Source organism: Phaseolus vulgaris, chromosome 8 (genome assembly GCF_000499845.2).
Source record: "Phaseolus vulgaris cultivar G19833 chromosome 8, P. vulgaris v2.0, whole genome shotgun sequence".
Classification (NCBI taxonomy): domain Eukaryota; kingdom Viridiplantae; phylum Streptophyta; class Magnoliopsida; order Fabales; family Fabaceae; genus Phaseolus; species Phaseolus vulgaris.
In genome coordinates this window covers 7,050,388-7,074,345 of record NC_023752.2, presented here as the reverse complement: position 1 = coordinate 7,074,345, position 23,958 = coordinate 7,050,388, and the positions used below count along the sequence as shown (strand labels likewise).

At 34.2% G+C, this 23,958-nt stretch overlaps 5 protein-coding genes and 1 pseudogene across 7 annotated transcripts in view; 2 read left to right on the top strand and 4 right to left on the bottom strand.

The window, feature by feature from the left end:
* LOC137826382 (BEACH domain-containing protein C2) overlaps window positions 1–4,363 on the bottom strand; it is a 49,375-nt gene extending 45,012 nt beyond the window's left edge. For 2 of the 3 annotated variants that reach the window (XR_011083483.1, XM_068632331.1), the window contains exons 1-2: window positions 4,087–4,322; window positions 855–2,935 (exon numbers count right to left, since the gene is read on the bottom strand). Coding sequence is in view for 2 of the 3 variants with exons in the window: in XM_068632331.1 (XP_068488432.1) it covers window positions 855–2,877 (2,023 nt within the window). In the remaining variant the exon portion in view is untranslated. Of the gene's footprint in view, window positions 1–854; window positions 2,936–4,086 lie in introns of all 3 variants that reach the window. The other variant, XM_068632329.1, reaches the window with a different exon arrangement.
* A 6,478-nt stretch (window positions 4,364–10,841) lies between these two features.
* LOC137823694 (protein MAIN-LIKE 2-like) lies at window positions 10,842–12,250 on the top strand. Its single transcript, XM_068628920.1, has 3 exons — window positions 10,842–11,529; window positions 11,677–12,011; window positions 12,086–12,250. The coding sequence occupies exons 1-3, from the start codon at window positions 10,842–10,844 to the stop codon at window positions 12,248–12,250; spliced, it is 1,188 nt and encodes a 395-aa protein (XP_068485021.1).
* Window positions 12,251–12,429: 179 nt separating this feature from the next.
* On the bottom strand, window positions 12,430–14,576 carry LOC137823693 (uncharacterized). The gene is made up of 3 exons (XM_068628919.1): window positions 12,942–14,576; window positions 12,664–12,855; window positions 12,430–12,576 (listed from the first exon to the last, which is right to left on the bottom strand). Exons 1-3 carry the CDS (start codon window positions 14,574–14,576, stop codon window positions 12,430–12,432), a joined length of 1,974 nt encoding a protein of 657 aa, XP_068485020.1.
* A 30-nt stretch (window positions 14,577–14,606) lies between these two features.
* On the bottom strand, window positions 14,607–15,672 carry LOC137823692 (uncharacterized). Its single transcript, XM_068628917.1, has 3 exons — window positions 15,629–15,672; window positions 15,172–15,268; window positions 14,607–15,092 (listed from the first exon to the last, which is right to left on the bottom strand). Exons 1-3 carry the CDS (start codon window positions 15,670–15,672, stop codon window positions 14,607–14,609), a joined length of 627 nt encoding a protein of 208 aa, XP_068485018.1.
* Window positions 15,673–17,056: 1,384 nt separating this feature from the next.
* LOC137827060 (phosphopantothenoylcysteine decarboxylase-like) lies at window positions 17,057–19,848 on the top strand. The gene is made up of 3 exons (XM_068633269.1): window positions 17,057–17,184; window positions 18,177–18,537; window positions 19,241–19,848. The coding sequence occupies exons 2-3, from the start codon at window positions 18,199–18,201 to the stop codon at window positions 19,511–19,513; spliced, it is 612 nt and encodes a 203-aa protein (XP_068489370.1). The 5' UTR covers window positions 17,057–17,184; window positions 18,177–18,198; the 3' UTR covers window positions 19,514–19,848.
* Window positions 19,849–22,305: 2,457 nt separating this feature from the next.
* LOC137823691 (uncharacterized) lies at window positions 22,306–23,953 on the bottom strand (annotated as a pseudogene).
* Between the last annotated feature and the right edge of the window lie 5 nt (window positions 23,954–23,958).

The window sequence follows — 23,958 nt, the reverse complement described above, 5'->3', positions numbered from 1 at the left end:
ATCCAAACTCTAAGACGGTCTCAAAGACTAAATTAAATCCTTTGTAAGGCCACCCACATTACCACCCTTCAGGCCAATAGCCCAGGGCAGGAGGATTGTGTTGGAAAGCCACATTAAATGCAGTTATCCTTAGCCCAACTTAGTTGTAGCCTCTTTGGGAACTGTCTTAAATTGTAGTCTCAGGGTGGTATTTAGTCTCACATCGACTAGATATATGATTTAAATAAATCTTAAAAAATTTGGACATTCATTACATTACAAGCTAGTTAAGTAAGGTAGAATGAGGCCTTACGTTCAAATTCTAAGAACCAGCTTATCTAATCTATTTGTGTAGTTGCCAGACTTGCAATGAGAGAGAGATAACCTCAAGAGACAGCTTAATCACATAGACCACTAATGGTATGTCTATTTCTCAATGAATTTCATACCCTTAATGCAACTATATATGCAAGGATATGAGCTTAATGCAAGTTCGTAACTGTTCTGTTCATGATTCCAGAAATAAAATAGTCTTTGAGATATTCAGTTTTTAAACAAAAGAAAATAAACTTTCAGATATCAAGAATCAAAGACTTGGAATTAGAGTAGAAGCCTCCCAGTAATAAGGTAAAAGAAAAAATTTCACTACTAGAGATTTAGAGAAGAACCACCATTGTGATGATTGCAAACACTAACCCAAAATATAGTAAATCATTTTTTATTTCCATCATATAAATCCACAAACTGACCTTCCAATGATTATTTACCAGGTACCAGGGGCCTTTCTGCATGAAAAATCAATATGCATTTATGCAGTGTTTAAAATTCATTACTCATGTACTATATCATAAAAGAATCGATAGAAATTATCAAACCTGAAGCACCAGAAGGTGAAGCATCAGGACAGAAACGCCCATTGAGCAAACTAGGATGATAGAGCAGATGAAGGCAACCTCCTATTTCAGCATCCAAAAGCACGCTTTCCTCTGCCTTGCTCTGCACATAGGCATTTGTTGCTAGCCATGGTAGCCCGGCAGCATTACCAAAAGAAGGAACTATATCCCCACCTCTAGAAGCCAAGCATGCCATTCTTTCTGGCCCAATTGGTTCCTTGAAGATGTAAACCGGACCCATCTCAGCAAACAGAGGACATTGACGACGACGGCGTTGTAAACCAGCCATAGTAGGAGGAGGGTTAGTTCCTATGCAGCAAAAGGCAAGAGGTTTGGAAATTCGTGGGAACTCAAAAGGACGACTTTCATACAAAGATCCATCTATATACAATCTGACTTCACTTTCTGCTTTCCCAAGAATTCCAGGCTTGCCTATATGTTCAAGACCAACAAAGTACCAGCATTGCGGTTTGAAAGCATACGTAAAATGCAAAGAAGATTTCTTTCCCTTTCCACTAGCAGTTTCAACGACCAAAAATTGAGCATGGAAATAAGCCTCTATACCTTGATTATCACCGGATAAAAAACTGAACAGTCGTGGCATGTGTGCTGTACCTTCACCAGCAAGTGCACTAGCTGCAGCAGCAGCTGACATAGCTGATGATTTTCCTGACCTAGCTGCTGCAGCAGCAGCAATTGCAGCTGCAACTGTAGCTGTATTTAGTGTGTCTGCAAATGATTCAATGTAGATCCATGTTGCAAAAGCATATCCATTGATAAATGGCCAACGGCTTTCACCTGGACCAAGCAAACCAGAACTTTCACCATCAAACTCAAAGGTGCAAGCTGGTCCCATTGACTCCTTTCCACTTATTGCCTTCTCCAATGCCAGTGTTAATTGTGGAGCCCACATTGTTGTAAGTGTCTTTGTAATTACTTGAAACCATCTATAAATATCGCTCACATTGAGAGAATGACCCGCTAAATATTGTATGCAGTGGCACAAAGGAGTTCCATCCCACCTCATTTCACCATTTAAGCCAACATCCACAGTGAAAATTTTTTCTGCTGTTCTCAACAACACTTCTAACAGGCCAGCCATTGAGCACATTGCTCTATTTCTAGTGCAAGCCCTTAATATCACAAGTAGTCCCCTAACCATCCGTGTCCTTGGTGACATCAGATCATCAGCATCACCGGCATAAGGAAGCCAAGGAATAAGTTCACCTGCCACAATGGCAGCCCGAGAATTCAGCATCACACTGGGAGGATTATTATCTTCATCCTCTTCAAAACTTTCCACACCACCCATTGTTGCAAGAAGTGAATCTACAATTAAGAAAGGCACACTATCCATTTCTTCCCCACCATCAAAAATTTCTACACCACTTGCAATATTCTTCAGCTTGTCCATACCTTCAGGTTTCCCCATAATAGCAGAATCAACTAAATGGAGCAATTCTGGAGACACATTCGGCTTTGCATGTTTTTGTTTTGGCTTTGGTGGAGAATTAACAGTAGAATATCCGCTAGAATTAAAATTAATTGATGCAGAAAAATGCTTGGATGTATGACCATAATGTTCTTCTGACCCAGGACTATAAGAAAGATTATCATGATGCACGTCCGCAACAGGGGAAGAATCATTCTCCATTGAGTTTGATCCAAAAGAATATCGAGAATTCTCTGCATTTCCACTAAATGGATGCTGTTTATTATCAGAACCAGGCGAGCAGTTTGAATCCTCATACTCATTATTCTTATCTTGGTCTTTCAAAGATACTTGCTCAAACTGGTCCTCATCCATTGCTGTAGTTACAGAATCAATAACTTGTTCTTGCAAGTTATCCCTTTCATCTATAAGTTCAACCCCAACACTGCTGCTAGAGATTACATTTTCCTGATGAGGACTTTCAATAAATTGTTTTACACCACTATCTACTATTTCATCAGAATCTAATTCATTGGATATCTTTATATCCTTTGTTTCTTCCATTTCTTCCATCAAAATATTTATGAGTAATCTAAAAAATATTCATTCCAATTATGAAAGCCCAATCCACCTGTAAGTAATAATTAGTAAAATTACGATAACCACAAAACAGCTTAATGAACAGCAAGTTCTATACGAACCTTTTGGAAGAACAGACATTATGTCATCCATCAAACAAGAAAACCGCAGACCATATGGAAAGAAACCAATTAAACGAAAATAGAAAATGCATCTCTGATGGTCTATACTCAGATCCACATTCCCTGCACTCACTTTTGAACGCATTCAGCAATTTAGAACCATCAAGTTAAGATCAGACGGCTTGGATAATATCTTGGTGAATCAACTTAAAACACATCTAAATCTCAGCAGTCTGATCTTCATCCAACAGTTATAAAAGCACAAAATGCATGACTGCAGACAAAAATGACTGCACCGAATCTGGATCCACTATGACTCTAATCTTATATTCCATATGCATAAAATTGAACCTAAACGAAGTAATAAAGGTGATTGATGAGCTGCACACTATTCATTTATCCGGTTAACTAACAGCAGGTAAATGATTGACAATGACAGTTCATCAACGATTTCAGTACAAAAGGTCTTGTGAGGCAACTAAAAGTAAGCAAAACAATCTTAAGTTTGACCAACCACACAAGAAACCATTATAAAACCTCACATTAAAAGTCTACAGTACACACTAGGAGGAAATTCATTAGCTTCCTCGGTCAACTCAAACAACTAGTTCATTCGCTTAGACTAGAGTTGAGAACAAATTTCCAACAACTAAATGAAGTAAAGTATGCACAACTCGAAGCTCAATAACACTGACACTGAAACAAGCTCCACCGTTTAGCTAAGTTAACTATTTGAAATAAATTCTATCTAACGAGAACGCAACAACACTAAGCAAAAACAACCACACGTTCATCCAACACAAAAAGTCGTCGCTTAGCCAAGAACGCAAAAAAACAAGTCTCGGATCTTGCTCGAACACAAACTCAAGCAATCAAATCAACTCGGATCGCCTCGCATTGCGAAAACAGATCGAGAGACAGCAGATCTCTCCGCTACATCTCGCGCATTCGCGCACGATTCGATCGAAGCTTGAAAAGTCAATGAAAGAAAACGCACGGATCGCAACGAAACCGGCATTGCTGCTTCAAACACAAGGAAAGCGAAGAAGAAGAAGGAAATAGAGGTCATCGTTTGGCGTACCTTCTAGAAGATTCCGGGCGGAGTGGCGTTCGGTTCGATCGCCGGTTCCGCTCGAGGATTCGACGGAAATGAAAGTGTGGAGAGAGTGAATTGGAGATGGAGGAGAAGAAGGCGAATTGCGCGAGAGAGAAAAAGAAGAAAATAGAAGAGAAGAGAAAGAAGGAGGTTGGTGCTGCCTGTGTTGGTTGTTGCAGCTGTGCGTAATTGATTATTGCTGTCTGCTATGGTTTTACCCCGTTTTCCTTTTCTTTACCATTACTCAACTCTCGCTTTGTATGATCCGGTCCAGTCAAACCACCACAGGATTATCCAACCGGTTCAATTCTTCAATGTTTATTTTAATCTTTTATGTCTATTTGCTTTTATATATTGCTTAAATTAAATATAAACAATACATATACGAAATTAGGTATTAAAATGAATTGCAATTGCACAGTTTTTAATCCCAACTTGAACCTAACCTACCCTTGTTTTACAATAAAATTAGTCAAATGCATCCTTCACTCACCCATTCTCGTTAACCAAGTCTAGTCGTTAATATTTGTGGTACCACAAAACATTGATATATAAAATTATTTGGATCATATTTATGTAAATAAAAGGCTGCTTATGGAGATATTTTATAAAATAAAATTTAGATGTTATCAAGATTATTTAAAATCTAAATTTATTAAACTTATTATATCATACACTATTGATCATTCATACATATATAGTCTTGCATACGAATTAATAGGTCGTAAAAGAATTATTAACAATTTCAAATCAACTAAAAATAAAGACTTTTCATAATATATTAAAAATAAAAAAAATTTATAAATCTTTCTTATAAAATAATTGCAACTTACAAAAACATTATAAGTTTTAGGAAATTAATTTCGAAAAAAAAAATCAACTACCCTTTTAAAAATACCATTATAGAAAGAAGTCAACGCCCTTCTAGAAAAAACTAATAAAGCAATTGTGAATATGTAATCTGAAGTGGACAATTCAAAAATCTTATCTTACTTGGGCATTTTATAACACTGCAATGACATAATGTTAATACTGAATCAAGATTCTGAGTATATTCAAAATGTATTCTTGATCTTTTGAAATACAATGTAATGGCATCTATCATTGTAAATAAGGATTTCATAGATTAAAATTGAATTGATTGTGGAATGTTCTTTTTCTTGAAGGGTGTTGAATTTTATTTTATTTTAGGAAACTTTGTTTCTTACAAGTTGTTAAAAAAAAATCACCTTTGATTTCTCATAACAGAAAATGGGATGAATCGATCTAAGTTATAAAAAAAAAACTATTATGAATAATTTGTTCGTTTCATAACTTTGGAAAGATTTCACCAAGCTTTAGTTTCTTACACAGCCATTTTTTTTTAAAGTAGTTTGTCTTTTCTATTTTAGAACAATCTCTATTCTTTATTACTATTTTTAGGAAATCTTCCGAGTATTGAAGTTTGTTGTATTGAATTAAATTCTACGTTTTGTTCTTAATTATTTTAGTAATAATAGAGGTATTTATATTTTTTTATTAATCCGTTTATGATAGTAATTTTAGAGTTAATGTTGTTATGGAACGTTGACCCTAAATGTAATATTTTGAAATTCTATAGAATCCATAGTTGTAAATGATTAAGTTCTATATATGGTATAATCTAAAAAAGTATCACACTTAAAATTTCTGCATTATACAATTTTGAATTATATGTTTCAACCTATGGTTTGGGAGATCCGTAAGACACTATTAAAACACTTAATCCACAAATATAATTACAAATTTTATATTTAACCATCCAAAGTATAGTTTTCTGCTTTTTTTTTTAGATTATTCAATTTAAAAGTTTGTTTTTAACTTACAAATTATATAATTTGAAAGTTTTTTTTACTTATCAACCAAATGTTTTAAAATACAATACTTTTTATTGAAGTTCATTATTTTGGTTAAGAAAAGTGTAATGGATGATCAATTTTAAAGTAAAGTAGTATACATACAAAGTTGATAAGTTTATAAGTGTTCTTCAACATTAAAAGAATTAGTTGAAGGATATTGTGTAGTTAGATTGTAAAATAGGTAACAAATACAAGTTTTTAAAAGTATTTGTAACTTATTGCAACTAAAAATGGTAAAAATATAATTTTCTATTTAAATTACTTGTAAATTAGTGTTTGAATTGGATTGTAAAGTTACTTTATAAATATCATAATCATAAGTTGTATATATTAGTAGGTATGATGGCAAATTAAAAACTAATGAGTAATCTAACAATGAGTTTAGTGAAACTCAAACATTTCATTAATTTTTAAGGAGAACAACCAAGAGTATGTTACCATTATAAAGTAAATTTACTATATGAGGTACAAATATAAAAAATGTCAAGAATTATAATGTAATAATTAATGATGTTTTTATAGCATGACACATATTAATGAAAATAGGTTGGATAAAACCTCAAGAGTTGATAGATGTTTTGTGAACACACCTTAATTTAGTATAATCAATTAGTATTGTTTTTGTTGACGAACCATACATGCAAAACTAACAACTGTAAGTCACATTTACATGAGATTCTTGATGTGACGTACACCAAGTTGACTTTCTTTGCAACTTTTGTGTTTTTGGGAAGTGAATGAGAAAACAACTTTGTTTTGTCTCTTAAAAGACTAAAAACGTTTTTACGATAGCGAATATGTTCTCTAATAGAATTTTTGCTTTAGTAAATAAAGTTAACACCGTTTTTTCTAAAGTTTATGAATTTCTATGTTGGTTTCACTTTAATAAAAATGTCAAAAGAAAATGTAAAAAGCTAGTGGATGTCCATCAATGATGTGCGCACAAGATTCCTCATATACTTCATGCAAGAAAATAAGTCATGGTTTCTATCAAGGCGTTGTCATACTCCACTCTAAGCAACTCCACCAAAACTTGTGCAGCTCCACCAAAACTTGTGATGTTACCGTCATAATTTTATGAATGTGAAGAAATGGAAACCATAATCCAATGTGATGTCCCTCCCACTACATGGAAGTTGTAGGTCTTTTAAGCCACCTTTCCAAAAATCATATAATAACTTATTGTCCATCGTCTCATAACTAGCGTCACAAAAGGGCAACTGACCATAATTATTCATTATAGTCTTCATATGCTCAATTATGACCCCAAATGTAGTCATCTTTCATCTATGAGACATTCATCCCACAAAAATCCTAGAAATGTAATCATCATTGGTTTTCAATATGGACATATCTACTAGTCTCTTGAGAAATGCTTCCACATTATGCACTCCTTATGTAAACACATCATTTACATACACATTATTATCTACATGACCCACATCACATGGTCCAAAATGTCTCTCTTACAAATGAAGGTTGTATGTTTGTTGCACTCACTAGGCTGAGAGGCACCACTCAGTGTCCTATGCATATCTATTTAAGATAAAATATAGCACATTAAAAAATAACGTAAAATATATTATGGATTGGACAATACAAAATGTATTTGAATTATACAATTTGAGAATTCATTTAGAAAATGCACTTTGGATTATTCAATCAAAATTATTGCAAATGTTTCTATAACTAATTTCAAATTATGCAATCCAAAAACTCATTATAGACCATGTAATATAGAAAAAAAAACCTTTAAATTGGTTTATCCATATTGCTTCCTAGATTTAAGGGTGGGCAAAAAATCTAAATTACCAAATCCATGTTGAGTCGAGTCGGCTCGGGCTAAAGTCGAGACGATTTGGTCTGGGCCAAAGTCGAGTCGAGTCAGTTTGGACCAAACTTGAGCCAAGTCAACCCAAGCAAAAGTCAAGTAGAGTTTGCCCAGGCCAAAGTAGAGTCAAGTAAACCCTGGCCCAAGTTGAGTTGAGTGGGCCAAAGCCCAAGTCGAGTCGACACTGGGCCCATGTCACACCCAGTAGACTCGGGCCATGTCGAGCCAATTCGGCCCAGGCCGATGTCGAGTTGAGACGACTTGGGCCCATGTCGAGTCAAGTTAGCCCGCGTCCCTATCAAGTCATCGAGTCGGCTCAGGCCAATGTTGACCTGAGTCCACCCCGACCGATGTCGACCCGAGTCTTCTCTAACCAATGTCGAGCTGAGTCAGTCTGGGCCCATATCAAGCCGAGTCGGCACGAGACTATATTAAGTTGAGTCGGTCCAGGCCCATGTCGAGTTGCCTCGGGTAAATGTCGAGTCGAGTCGGCACAGACCGATGTAGAGCCGAGTCAACTCGGGTCCATGTCGGTCTAGGCCGATGGAGAGTCAAGTCCACCCAAGTCCATGTTGAGCTGAGTTGGCCCGGACCCATGTCAAACCGAATCGATTCGGGCCGATGTTGAGTCGTTATTGAGCTAAGTTGTTCTAGTTAAAATGAATATGGATTTTAAATCCAATCCATTTGTTTGGGATCTAGATTAAATTTTAAACAATTCAATCCATATCCACCCCTATTTAGATTTAACAGTGAAAATCTCCAATAAAATTATAAACGTGCAAACACACAAAGAGAAAGACAATTGACTCACCTTAAGATCTTGATGAGATATATAACGATTATAATACAAGATGAGGAATAAAACATACTCAAAACAACATAGAATGAAAACACTTATGGTGATAGGTGGGGAAGACTTGCTTTAGTATAAAAGTGTAGGTAAAAGAAAGAAAAACAGGGTAATGAATACATATGTAATCATAAGGATAATTTAGACTTTTTTTACTTAAAGAAATGTATGACGAAAGTAAAAGAAGTATAAGTGATTCCAATTATATATGGAAGAAAGAGCTGAAATTTAAACCTTTGCTACTCTAACCCGCTAGGCCATGTTCTAAACATGTTGGGCTATGGACTGCTTTCTTTCTTAATCATAGAAAATTTAAAATATCAAAATAACTTAACTAGTAATAAAAAAAATTAATTACTTTAAACTAGGATAAAAACATATAAGATGACATTTTTATTATTATATAGTATCTAATGATATAAATAAAATAAAATTTATTAAATGTAAAACAAAGAAGTGCTAGAACATAAAAATAAAACTCAATGTAAAAGATAATACTAGCATTAAAATAAAATATACATTAACAAACACATGTATTAATCATTTGTGAGTTGCACTTAGGCAATTGCTTCCTGCACCCCCACGTTTTTTTCCTGCACCCCCACACTCTTATGCAAAGACTAAATCGTCCTTAATAGTTTTTAAAATTCCAAAAATACCCTTCACCTAAAAAAATCCTAAAAGGCGCAAGCAACGATTCTCTCAGTGCATCGCCGTGGGTTTCATTTTCTAGCAGCAGCCGCACCTACAAATTGCTATCCTTACAATCTCAGACATTTTCTGTTGTTGATATAGAGTGCTTTTAATCAAGGTAAGTTAATTTCTTTGCTTTCGGATCTGCACATCCAGTTTTTTTATGGATTTTTGTTTCCGTAAGTGTTTTCTTGCATTCCAGATCATAGAATCCGGTAGAATCCCGAGTTTATGCTTGCGGTAAAATCCTGAATTTATAGTTCCAGGAAAGTTCCGATTTTTTGGATCCGAGAAAGTTCCAAAATTTTGGATCCAGGAAAGTTCTGAATTTTTGAATCCCCTGCTCATCAAATCCATATAAATTAGTTGAAATAATATGAACATTTGATGTTAACTGGCAAAATAAATTATTAGAACTCCCTGTTTATAAATCTTTTTCAAACTTCACAATTATCATAATGTTTTCCAATGCTAAGTGCAGTACCAAAAACAGCCAAAGATCAAATCAGTTTCTATTTGAGCTGAAAAGGGAATGTAACAATATTTTATGCAAAGCTTATTTGCCACCCTTTTACTGTGCAAGTTCTTACTTGTTCTCTTATTTTATGCAATATGATATGATTAAACCAAAAGTTAAGTATATAGCATGCAAAGTGTGTACTTGGAATCCAACATGGGAGATCTTTACGGGACCCACCCAAACACCAAGTTCATCTAAAGCTTGTATTTTATTTATTTTAATTCCCAGAACATAGTCCATTGTCAGAATCTGCATTTGAAAAATAGTTAAATTACATAGATGAATAAGAAATACATCATAAGTAAAATGGGAAAGATGTATAACTAGAATGTTTTTATCTATGAGAACTGAATGCTAAACCTGCAGTGTGGTAAAATCGCAGTATATTGCAGGGACTTTCACATAATCCAATTGCTTAAAGTTACTCGCAAATAGTTCAGCATTAACAGCTTCCTTGGTGTAATCAATCTCCTGAAAATATTTAACTCGTGTTACATTAACAAGGATCAGACAAAGTCACATATATAATAAAAGGAAGATCCGGACCTGTGTTTTTATGATCTTAGATAACAATGTTTGTTTAGTAGAAATGATACAATGCTTTTTTTTTAATCTCTTTTGGTTTCAATAGAATTTTATATTTGTTGTTTTGTGTTTGTATTGGTTCAACATCTTATTCATTAGTTTGTAATTTGGTTTAACTGGAATGGTGTAATTGAATAGAAATGGTGAAGACTAGGGGAGGAGGTTCACAAGGTGATCGTCTATGTCCCACAACCTCTGTTAGAAGAAGAAGAAGATGTGTGGAATGGTGTGGTAAGTCAATATGTTGTATTATGATACTTGTTCATTGTTAATTTGATATGATTTTCGTTCATTAAATTGTATATTTTATATGATTTTGGTTGGTTAAATTAGGATCGAGGAGAGTTAAAATTGGTGTCTCATGGCCGAAAAATGAATAAGATGGGTGCTCCTCATCCTCGGATACTACCTGCAGTGGAGTTGTCAGGTTTAGTTGAACTTGTTGGGGCAAGCTATGACACGATAGACAAAGGATTGTTGTGTGCCTTTGTAGAAAGGTGGCACCCAGAGACAAATTCTTTTCATCTTCTTGTAGGTGAGTTGACCATCACATTGGATGATGTGTCGAATTTGTTGCACCTCCCAATTATCGGACAGTTTTACACGTACCTGAGCTTGGATGCAGTTGCGGCGACCGATTTGCTTGTTGATTCACTTCGTGTAGAACGGGGAGTAGCAGCTGCTGAGACTCGCCATTGTCAGGGTGGACATGTGCGTCTAAGCTGGTTGAGGGAGATGTATGAGGACGCATGTAGTAGGAGACAATGGACTGTGGCTGCACGAGCATATTTGTTATACCTAGTAGGTTGCACCATCTTTGCAAATAAGAGTGCTACATCGGTTAGTGTATCCTACTTGGGATTATTTGTAGATTTAAGGCACACTGGAGGATACTCGTGGGCAGCAGCTGCTTTGACCCACTTGTATGAGCAGTTGGGAGATGGTTCCTATGCAAATACTAGACAGTTAGCTGGGTATGTGACGTTATTGGCATCGTGGATATATAAGCACTTTCTGAGTATTGGGCATCGACAAGTTCGGGATGACTATGTTGAGGATGAGCCGTGGTGTATTAAATATATGGTCGGGAGTAGGTTGTCCACACTTGCATCTGTTCGGATGCAATTAGATAGTCTTTGTATAAGTGTTGTTCAATGGATGCCCTATGAAGAGCATAGAGCGGTGCGTCCTTTTTAGTGGATTTCTTTATTTTCAGGGTACATTCGATTGAGGGCTTGTAGGCAGATGCATTTGCTTGAACGTGTACTTAGACAGTATGGATATATACAGTGTATCCCTCGTCACCCAGCCAATGGTGATCCCTCCACATCTGAGATCGACCATCGATGGTTAGATTTTAATGCTAACCTCGTACAGGGTGCCGTATTAGCAACTGATGTTGGAACCTGTGTTTCTGCATATTTGGAGTGGTTTCAGTCTATATCACACCCATATATCATTCAGATGGCTGAGGATAATCGACCTCTGGTGATTACCCCTGATGGACGACGTCAGGACGGGAATGATACTATCTCTGAGCATCCCGCAGTGGTAAGAACTTATTACTTGCTTATTTAAATAATACATTCTCAATTGCAATCAATGTAATTTGTTTATAATTGTAGGGTCTTTGTAGAAGAATAACATCCACCTTGCAATTGATTATAGATGATGGTCATTTAACCGAGGATTCACCTGCCTGGGAAGGGACACATACAGCCTTGATGCTAGCCCGATCAGCCACCGAGGACATGTCTGTGTATGTCCGCAGACGACGACACGTACGATGATGATGATCATTTTAGTTGTTGTTATGTTTTGTAATTTCGTGAAGAAAGACTTAGTTTACAATTATTTCTGAATTTCTAAATTTGATGAATGAACACTTTGGTTATGAAATTAGACAATTCTTCTTCCGCATTTATAATAGTCATAATGTTAACATATTCATTTATCAATGCAATTACAACTATAAATGTCGCCCAATGGACATAATTTGTGTAAACATTTGCATCTGACTAGTATAATATGAACACCAAGTTTTGGAAATTGGATAACAATGAGTAGACCATAAAATATCTGTTGGTGGAATCGGGCAACCTTGTTGCAACTGAACCTGTTAAAAATTGTAAAAAATGTCATTAATTATTAATTATGATTTTCTATGATTCCTAAAATTCATTAACAATGAAGTTGAACAAACCTGAACAAAATGATTTCCATGAACATGTCCAATACAGATGATGCGGTGATGATTAAAATATGTTGGAGGTTGGGATCTTAATGGAAAAATAGTCAATGATTGTTTAAGAAATAAACACACAACAATCACATTATATCGATTCGCAATAACGTATCCCATATCCGGTATTGTCATCCACTTATCTGTACTTATCTGCAAACATAAGAAAATGTAACAAGTTAATCCAACTCATACACCATTTTACAATTAATAACATCATTCAAAATGAATAGAATTACCATGTGGTCAACTAGAAGTGAATTTTTCAGAAATTCATATCGTTCATCATCGCCAAACAAATCAATATATTCTTGACGCCATTGACAAAGTTCTTTATGCAAGTTCATGCGTACAATAGCCCAGGACTCCTCTCCCATGCCCAATAAAGCACCAACCGCACGATAACCACAATGACCGTCAGCCTTAACATCAACAATATCAACAATGTAAGGACGAATTCCCACCGGAAATTGTTGTAGCATTGGTATTGATTTGGTCGGAGGAGTCTCCGAAATAAATCCCTTGCTACATTTCAAACTAGATGAACTATCATGTTGTGAAAGAATGGCATCAACATGTTCAAAGTAAGAAGGAATTCGCTTCGTTGATCTACCAAATTTACTCTGACGCCCTTTTTGTGCACCTTTTGTTTTGACTTTCTCCGTTGGTGGACATAAAGATGTCTTATCTGGATAGACAATCTCACGTAATTTGGCTTTGATGTTAATCTTACCAACCATGTCAACCTCATTGAACCGATTCATGATGACAACCCACTCTTGTTGGATGGATAACTCTGCTAAAGTATCATCATTTGAAATATCTAAAAAGCTTAATCGTGTCCAAATGAAATGCACTGAATGCAATGGTATGCTACCAACACCAAAGGAAGTCAATTCACAAGCACAAGGAAGGCCATGAGTAGATTTAATGGTGCACCCACAACGAGATTTATCTAAACCAACATATTCAACTCGATCACTCTCTTCTGCAATATACTGCAAGACATATTTTGAAACGAAGCCAACCAATTTCTTATATCTTGTTACATTGAAGACATGACTCACTACATGCAAACTCTTTTCAAATGAAGATTTAATTGCATTATGTTGCAAGATGATCATCTTATTAATGGAATCCCAACAAAAGCATAAGTCTCCCATTGACGTCTCAAGGATCCTCTTTAAACTCCAATGTGCAGCCTCAACCCTGTTACTTGTCGTGTTGCCTAAGTGCATGACTTTATCCGTCCAAGCCTTAACAAACTTCTCTTTATGTGGATTTAACCAAGTACTAATCACATATTCAGTAAATATAGGCCATGGTGAACAAACAACATTAAAGGCCTCCACACGATGTTCATAGGACTCTACATTTTCACAATCAACAATTGCTCCCCGAGATTCCATCACTTGATCCCATGCCTCTTTTGGATAAACATTCATTTTACATTTTGCTTTAACATTTTTATCAATGTGAAAACGACATAACAAATTAGCAGCTTCGGGAAACACAACATTTATTGCATTCATTAAAGCATTATCTCTATCACTAACCACAACCTTTGGGTATGAATCAACTCTCAAAAACAAACCTTTTAGCTTCTCGAGGGCCCATACAAAGTTATGATGACGTTCTGATGCGAGTAACATAAATGCAGCACTGAAGGTCAATCCCGTTGAGGTTACACCAACAACTTCAAACAAGGGCATCCTATACCTATTAGTTTTATACGTACTGTCCATCATCAATACAATGTTAAAGGCATTCAATAACTTCACTGAATCAGGGTGTGTCCAAAATAAATCTTGCACAACATTCGTCCCTTCTTCAAACCTAGACCAATAGATATACATATCTCGCTCAAGTAACATCGTCAATTGTTGCATTTCAGTTCTATCACCTCATACTGATCTTTTGTACATATATCGTGCATTATAAACTTGTTTTATTGTGGTGACATTTTTCTCATTATGCTCTTTCATTGTTAGAAAAATATTTCTAGGCTTCACCGAACTCTTTGTCATGTCCATAAGCATTGACTTCTCACTGCATGTGAACCTACCAGCATATGGATGACCAACCAATGTATTTGCCAACTCATGATTATGAGACCCACAAATTAATTTCAATATCCATCCTTGACCACTCTTTATTGGATACCCTCGTAATCTGAAAGGACAACCACATTTCCTAGTTCCACTCTCAGTAACCTTTAAATCCTTCTTATATCGTCTGTATTTACCACCTCTCTCACAACCTAATAATACAAATGTCTTCCTTCTTCGCTGGCCAGTTGAAGTATCCGATCTCAATATCACAATAACAAAACCAAAGTGAAATGCAACTTTTCTAACCCACTTTAGGAGCTCATCCCGAGTACGAAATATCTACAAAAGTTATCATAACAAATTATTTCATTTACTAATTAACAAACAACTTAAACATACTTTACAAACTTAACCTTACCTCATCTGTAGTAAACACATTTATACATTCATCATCATCCCACACATCAACCCCATCATATAATTCTTGTTCAATTTCTTGACTACTGTCCATGCTTCTACAAACAAAAAAAAAAAAAACTAAATCATTGCATTTCGGATCTATGAATCCATAAGTCAAAAAAATCATTCCAAATCCACCAATCCATAATTCAAAAAAACCATTCTGGATTCAGGAATCCATAACACAAAAAAACCATTCCGGATTCAGGGATCCATAACACAAAAAAACAATTCCGGATTCAGAAATCCCTAATGCAATTTAAGCTTCCGGATCCACCAATCCGTAATATAATTCAGGCTTCCGGATTCAGCAATCCAGAAAACAACAATCTATGATAATTTTACTTCCAGAACACCCCCTTATCCGGAAAACACAATGTAATTAATTTCGGATTCTTAAATCCGGAATATATTACCGGATCCCGATATCCGGTAACCTCAAAATCCCCATAACCGCCATGCCTTTAAAAAAAACTGTAGTCTTACCTCTAACACCCAAACAATACTTCGACAACGTTCTGTATTGCTCCACCTTACTTCGAAGAATTGCAAAGACTCCCAACAGTAGTTGATATTTCAGTGATGAAGATGAACTGCTACAATGCAAGTCCAGGAAAGTGCCCTTTTCAAATTATAGGTCAAGGGTACTTTAGGAATATTCAGAATTTTGGGGGTGTAGGAAGAAAAACGGGGTGGTGCAGGAAGAAATTGCCTTGCACTTATTATAAAACAAAAACATGGCCCATAAGCTAGCCGATCAACCTACTTCAGCCCATAAAAACTTATGTTTGTTTGATTAAGATAAATTAAGGCTATTTCTTTCTGCACCCCATGAAATGGGTAAAAATATCAAGATGCCCCATCTAATCCAGTTTGATTTTGGATTTTTTTTTCCATAATACATTTCAAAAAATTTATTCCGAAAAACATTCCAGAATGTATTATACATTTTCCAGAAATCTTATTCCAATTTTTTTTTGAAATACACTTAGAAATTCTGAAAAGGTTGTTTGGAAAGATTTTTGAAAAAGTTAATCCGAAAGTTATTTAATTTTTTTTGGATAAAATTGTATTTTTGAATATTGATGAGTTGCAGAAAGAACTTTGTCGGGTTGGAGGAAGAAACTCCCTACATTAAACTTAAATTTCCACACTTCAATTCCATTCTTGTAGAAACTAATTAGGCTAATTATTTAAATTAAGCTTATTTTAAATCTTATGACAACGTGTTTGTACATATTTTGAATAAAAACAATACTATATACTTTATTAAAACGATTAATCATATGTTGAAATTTGAATGACTTATTAAAACGATTAATCGTAAATTGAATTTTGAATAAGTGTGTCAACCTGCTTTACCATCAAATTAAGTAATTAAAATTAGTAAATATAAACTTAATTATTTAATTTAAACTAAAAATTTATTAAAATATCAATAATAAATTATAATATTTAAAATTAGTGAATTTTAAAATTATTAATTTAATCCAAAAAATATATTTATAAACTAACCGTGTTGCCGCTTTGTTTCAGTAACAAGTTAAAAGTTTATTTTTTCATCACCAAGTTAATATTTATTAAAACCACACAATTTTACGGATCTCAATTTTTAATTTCTAACATGCTATATAAATTTAAAAATTAATAAAAATATTTTTCTGTAGATCTGAAGTTTTAATTTTTGATGAGCACAATTATATAAGTTTTTAAATTAATAATAATAAATACTCTGCCAGAAAAAGGAGTGAAGAAGTGTGCTCTATTTAAGTTTGGGCTTAGTTTGGGTTTATGCCTTGCAAGGTCCAACCAATATAAATGTTTGACTCTCACGACAAAAGCGCAATTTCGTAGGTTCCTCAGAGAAAATTCAAAAATCTTGAACTTGGCAGGTCTCTGTTCTTCTGATTCGCAACACTGCTAGAAGGAGAAAGATAGATTTGTGATTAGTCACAGATACATAGTTCACTAGGTGAGAAACATGTTCTTAACTCTCGTTTTTTTGTTTTCTTATTCTTCTTTGCTTTTCTTTTTCTTCCAACTGCTTTTGCGTCATTTGGTGGCGAATTCTGGTGCACCCCATCAACATCCAAAGCTTCAAAATCGAGTCTTTGATCGGAATGTGCACTCTTTATGCGATTATCAATCACGGGTCATGCACTTCTTTTATGAGTGGTGTGCATGAGAGAATGAATTCGTCTGCTTCAAGATTAAATTCTTTTGTGTGTGATCATGAATTGTTTCGGAAATACTGTAAAAGATGTTAAATGGGATCATTTCTTTCATTTTTACGTGAAAGCAAATCTTCTTTGGCTTGTCTTGGACTCGACTCAACTTTGCTATTCCTGTTTTCTCAAGTTATCCACTTTTTTTACGGTCAAAATGTTTTCTACCAACAAAACTCTCTCTCTTGACGATTGGGTGTGGTATATGTGATTTTTTTTTTTCCATTTTTTTCTTGTATGGAATAGTAGAAACTAGAAACAAATCAACCGTCCTTCCCTTTTATACCATTCAATCAAATTTCTGACAATTTTGTTCTTTTACTTTAAAGAAACAAGAGTGTGAGCGAAATTCTTGATCCTCAAGCTCCCCCCCCCCCCCACTCTCTCTCTCCGGTGGAAATATTGTGTGCTTAAAAATTTGTGACTTTGTTGATGCTGTTAATGTGGGCACTGATAAATGCTGTATATGTTTTTAACACGTGGCTGTGATTATGGTTATGTAGCGAAAATGAATTTTCTTTCCCTTAATCCAGAGGTGGTTTGGAATTCAATGTACTCCCTATAGTTTGATGAATACGCATCCTAAGCCTAAACTCTGATTCTCAAGGCATGAACATCTTCCGTTGTTATTTAACGTTGAATAGGATGATCGCAGTTTTTTTATCCCTGCACGTATGGAGATAGATATATGAGTTTGTGATGGTTGGTTTTCTAATACTTTGCATTAATGTGGAGATAGATATTGTTGAAATCTGTTGGTGATGGATTGCTCTGATCCTGCAAGTAAAAAGGCAAAATCCGTGGCAGGTATTCGGAGGAAGCCTCGGGTACTACTTGCTGCTTGTGGAAGTGTTGCTGCTGTAAAATTTGGACATGTTTGCCGTAGTTTTGCAGAATGGGCAGACGTAAGGGCAGTTGTCACAAAATCATCGTTGCGTTTTATTTCTGAACAAACATTTCCTAAGGAGATTCATGTATTTTGGGATGATAATGAATGGAACACTTGGAAAAGGATAGGTGATCGTGTGGTTCATATTGAGCTTATTAGGTGGGCTGAAATCATGGTCATTGCGCCACTGTCAGCAAATACTCTTGGTAAGGTAATCAAACTGACAAACTTGGCTGCTTTTTATCTCTTTCTATCTGCACTGCAATGTGATAATTACTATGCATTGAACAAGCTGGCTAGTCTAAGACTGGTCTGTTAGTGCAACAATGGTGAATAATCAATTATTAGAATATATGCAAGTTCATGATCATCATGTAATGTTCAATGTCATGCATGGATTTAGATCTTCTCCATTGTTGATTAATAGAATGTATTCACTGTGAGAGAGAAAAGGCAGTTTTTATTAAATAAAAACTCACTATGATTAGGAATGACGTTGTGTGATCCATGTAATCGAAAAGACTTTGTTGTTGCTGCTAAGAAGACTCGCTATGATTAGTTATTGGAATTAGATATGTCACATTTCTGCATTTAGTCAATATTGAAACTGTTAAAATGAAGATCAAATGATTCATATTTTATTTCTTGTATCCAACTTATAACACAAATCCTGTATGTGAACTTATCTTCATCTAACAGTACTGATTCATGATTCCAAAAATGCATGAATGTAGGGAATCCAACTTGTAGGCCACAAGATTGATAACATTTCTGCCCACTTAACATTAAAAAAGGATTCAAATCTGATGCTTACATCTTGTATAAGTCTGTGTGCATGTTTCTATTTTTAGTATATCATTTGCAGTTTCCATTGCCTCTTATTCTATTTCTCACTCAGAAATATGTTGTTGTAGATAGCGGGAGGGTTATGTGACAATCTTCTGACATGCATTGTGAGAGCATGGGACTACAGCAAGCCACTTTTTGTTGCACCATCCATGAACTCTATAATGTGGAAAAACCCTTTCACAGAACGGCATTGCATTGCCATTGATGAGCTTGGCATCTCTCTCATCCCACCTGTCTCACATAGGGGAGCTAATGGGGATACTGAGCATGGAGCAATGGCTGAACCTTCTACCATTTACTCAACTGTGAGACTTTTTTATGAGTTAAAAATGCAGTAAAAGGAGTAGGTAGTCCAGGACTAGCAATTTTGACCATTATGGTGTAAGTAAGGATTTTTGGTTAGTCAGGACTGGAAGACTGGAATCTTGGCTCTTTTAGATCTTTTATCAGTTGAGTTGAGTACTTGAATATACTGTGATCATATTTGATTTGATCATGGTTTCATTGAGTAGTAAGTAATAAAGACCCTGCATTGTGCTCATGAAGCATCATTAGGTACCCAATTGTAGCCAACATGAGATTGTTTACTTAATGGCAGATGGTTATGTTGGCTTTTTAAGTTTTCTTTTGCAATGATTTTTAAAGTTAAACAATCTAAGAATATTATGTGAAAGCTAAATAGTGTTTCTAAATCCTAAGTAACAGTAATAAGATAATTAAAAAAAATAAAAATAAAAATTAGCGTGAAGATGCTTTGAGAGAAAACTCAGTTTTGGATATATTTTTAAGGAATTTTGGCATTTATCATAGTCTCTAATCAATCATGCCAATAAACTAGTTATTTCCGGATGTTCAAGTTGGCCGTGAATTACATTCAAACTTAATTGTTCTTTTGGTCATAACATATTTTCGAGTGTTTCTTCCTGCACTCCATCAAAATAGGTGAAATAACCAAAATGTCTCATCTAATTCGGTCTAATTATGAAAATTTCTTTCTGAAATATATTTCAGGAAAGTTAGTCTGGAATGTATTATACATGTTATATGAAAATCTTATTTTGAAAATTCTTTTTGAAAATACACTTATAAATTCCAGAAAGAAGTGTCAGGTAAGGTTTTGGAAAAGTTAATCCGGAAGTCATTTAAAAAAGGGGTAAAATCGTCTTTTTAAATATTAATTGGGTGCAGGAAGAACTTTGTTGGGTGCAAGAAGAAACATCCCATTTTTTCGACATAAAGGTTAAAGAACTTTGCTTCTTGCACCCCTTATTTTTTATCTCTACCGCATCAAGTACACAAAATGATAAAATTGTCCTTAGAGGCTTTTAGTATGTTTTTATTTCTTCTCCTTCCTTGCGCAACCGTTTGTTTCTTGTCCTTGCATAGTTGTTTGCTACTTCTCCTTCATCTTTGCTTCCCTTTGTCTTTTTTCTGATTGTTGTCTCTTCTCTTGCTTTTGTTGTTGCATTGCCACCACCAGGGACATTATTTTTGCTTCACATGGGTTGTTGTTATTGCTGGAGGTACTTTCTAGAATATGTTTTCAAAATAAGCAATCTAGAACGTATTCCTAAAATATGTTTCTTCAAACACCTTTCCATAATGGTATAGGTTTATGAAATGGTTATTTAGGAAACATATTTGGGAAAGCGTGTTTGAGATTGCATATTGACTAGAGATAAAAATATTTCATTGTATATAAAAGTGTGCAAACCTCATCTCATGAGCCGGTTTTATGGGGTTGAGTTAGACTCAAGTTCACTTCGTAATATGGTATCAGAGTCATTTAAAGTCTATCATAGCAAGTGTTTGTTGTCTGGATAATTTTGAGTTCATATTTAAGAGTCTTAAAAGTTCTCTTATCTTACTTTGGTTCTTATCTTTAGAAGTTTTCTCAAGTGACAAATCTCTATGCATTATGCTTTGAATTTTTAATTGAAGGTGACTTGTGTTATTACTTTCATATATTGTCTTGATCCATGTATACTTTCATTTGCTTACTTGTTCTTCTTTACCCATTTGATGAAGGTTGCAAGCTAAACATTGAACCTTGATTCTTTTATGGATTTTAAGTTTCTTACACATTCTTGAGTTAATCGAGATTCTTTTAACATACTCTATCAGGTCATAAATTATAAAAATAATATTAATAATAAAAAATAAAATTAGAATAAATAATAATAAATTTTAATTTGATATTTCCTTAAAAAATTAATTTATATCAACAAAAGATATTTAATCAATATATTGATGTTATGCATCATAGGACTTGAAACCAAATTAATATTCTCTAAGGAAACTGCTAAAGCCAGGATTCAGACTCAAGTCCTTCTAATGATCCAAGGAAGCATTAACCACTAGACCAGACAAATTCTTTGGTCATATTATCATTTTTATTATACTTATTATTAATATAATTTATACATATTAATATAATTATTATTAATAATAATAAAATAAATTATACTCATATTATTAAATTATTATTAACATTATTATTAAATTATTATTAATATTATTATTAACATTATTATTAATATTATTGTTAACATTATTATTAACATTATTATTAATATTATTATTAATATTATTATTAACATTATAATTAACATTATAATTAATATTATAATTAACATTATTATTAACTAGCGAGCACACAGGCGCTCTAGCGCCTGTGTATCCGCATTTTTTATGTGTTCATTTATATTGTATTTATATTTAATATTAAAATTAAAATAAAAAAATGTTATTTTTCACACATTTATATTAACAATATAAATTTATAAAACATTATGAATAAAAAAATGACATTATCATCATCATTATGTAAAATCATTATACCCTGATGTCAATTGGTTTAACCAATGCGAATGATTGATCATCCTTATAATTGTTCTCGTCTTTACATATTTTGTTCCCTACGAAAGAATGTCAATTATGAATAAATTGTAAAGTACACACACAAATATATGCAATATACATATATTGATAATCACCTGTTTGTGTAGATAAATGTGTGAATGCCCTGTTTTGTTATCTTCATTCAACTGTAAGAGCTTCTTGTATATTATGTTACCTTTGATATATATATAAGAAATAGTGTAAGTAGAATAATAACCTATACTTATCTTTATGTGTCACACATAAATAAAACGAACAATACCTGATTTTGTGATAACAAAATATCTTTATAAACAACATTTTTTGTAAAATTTCCATCTTCTCCCTCAAGGTGTCCTTCTTTAATAAGAATTTTTGTTGAAGCTTGAGAAACATCTCTTGATAGTGCAACATATAATGGACCATGACTAAAAACGTGTCGTGGAAGGTAAATTCCAACATTAGGTATAGTTTGCCCCTGTGATTTATTTATAGTAATGGCAAAACTTAATTTCACAGGAAATTGTTTCCTAATAAGCACAAATGGGAGACCTGCACTTTCTGTTGTTTTATGTTTAATTCTTGGTAAGAAAGATCTTTTTCCAGCATGTTGACCTGTCAAGATTTCAACATCCAACATGTTCATGTAGAACCCACGACACAATAATCTTGTCCCCTTACATAACCCATATTTAGGGTCTATGTTTCGCAACAACATTAATGATGCACCTTTTTTAAGCTTTAAAATATGAGGTGGCAAGCCACGTGGAGCAATGGAGTGCAAGTACTCTTGTTGGTATAGACTATGTGTGTCTCCTTCAACTTCATCAAATGACAATAGATTATGTTGTTCTCCTGGAAAATGATCGATAATCATGTTATTAAGTATTTCAACATCTTCATTTTTTGGAGTCAATATGGCTCTATGAACCATATAAGATGCATCCCATGTATGAAATTGCAATTGGGGAAATGTTTCTTGTATAAGTTTTTGTATTGAACTTTCTCCTTCCCATGGTATTGCTAGTTCATGGGGTATTTTCACCATATCATCAAGAATTGTAGGTTCAATCCCATCTCCAATGCGCATGAGGTATTTTGCAAAATTGTGATCTTGCAATGATCGCATGTTTTGTTGTAAATGCAATACCTTTGTGTTACTCCATAAAGGAGACTTAACAATACATGTAGAATCATTTGTGCCTTTGTACCCTTTTGAACAACTGGTAGTACCTGGCGAAAATCTCCTCCTAATACATCACTTTCCCCCCAAATGGAGCATCACAATCTAGAATGTCCTTTAATGATCTATCTAATGCCTCTAAAGCATATCTATTAGTCATTGGTGCTTCATACCAAATAATTGCGGTTGTTTCTCTTAGTAGCTTTGCAAGATCAGATTGTTTGCTTATTGAACAAAAGGAACCAACTTCTACATTAATAGGTATCTTAAATCGAGAATGTGCAGTTTGACCACCAGGTAATAATGTTGCAGCTATACCAGAGGAGGTTGTAGCTAAAATAATTTTTCCTTTACTTTTATAATATGAAATTAATGTACGGTAAATGAATGTTTTACCGGTTCCTCCTGGTCCATCCTCAAAAAATACTTGACTTTGCTTACGATGAATTACATCTAAAATGGTATTGAAAGCGATCAACTGATCAGTATTCAATCTCTGTACATTGTCAACATCTTCATTAGGTATTTGTATTGATAACTCTTCTTGTATAATTCTTGGTACTGAAGTATTTTCAAATGCGTCCAATGTTAATGCTGATAAATCAAAATCATTGATTGTTTTACCATGTTGAATAAGAAGTTCATTCAAATCCCTTAATAGCATATTAACGTTGATGTCCATAGAAGTGCTTCTTAAAGTATAATCTTCTGCCATAAAGA

Excerpts from the sequence above, each read along its gene's own strand:
- LOC137823694 (XM_068628920.1), top strand. The coding sequence starts at position 10,842 with ATGGGTGCTCCTCATCCTCGGATACTACCTGCAGTGGAGTTGTCAGGT. Across the intron at positions 11,530-11,676 it reads TGTTGAGGATGAGCCGTGGT|GGTACATTCGATTGAGGGCT; the intron begins GTATTAAATATA and ends CTTTATTTTCAG. Across the intron at positions 12,012-12,085 it reads TCTCTGAGCATCCCGCAGTG|GGTCTTTGTAGAAGAATAAC; the intron begins GTAAGAACTTAT and ends TTATAATTGTAG.
- LOC137823693 (XM_068628919.1), bottom strand. The coding sequence starts at position 14,576 with ATGTTACTTGAGCGAGATATGTATATCTATTGGTCTAGGTTTGAAGAA. Across the intron at positions 12,856-12,941 it reads CACTTCTAGTTGACCACATG|ATAAGTACAGATAAGTGGAT; the intron begins GTAATTCTATTC and ends TTATGTTTGCAG. Across the intron at positions 12,577-12,663 it reads ATGGAAATCATTTTGTTCAG|GTTCAGTTGCAACAAGGTTG; the intron begins GTTTGTTCAACT and ends AATTTTTAACAG.
- LOC137823692 (XM_068628917.1), bottom strand. The coding sequence starts at position 15,672 with ATGGCGGTTATGGGGATTTTGAGGTTACCGGATATCGGGATCCG. Across the intron at positions 15,269-15,628 it reads TTACCGGATATCGGGATCCG|AAGCATGGACAGTAGTCAAG; the intron begins GTAATATATTCC and ends TTTTGTTTGTAG. Across the intron at positions 15,093-15,171 it reads ATGTGTTTACTACAGATGAG|ATATTTCGTACTCGGGATGA; the intron begins GTAAGGTTAAGT and ends TAACTTTTGTAG.
- LOC137827060 (XM_068633269.1), top strand. The coding sequence starts at position 18,199 with ATGGATTGCTCTGATCCTGCAAGTAAAAAGGCAAAATCCGTGGCAGGT. Across the intron at positions 18,538-19,240 it reads CAGCAAATACTCTTGGTAAG|ATAGCGGGAGGGTTATGTGA; the intron begins GTAATCAAACTG and ends ATGTTGTTGTAG.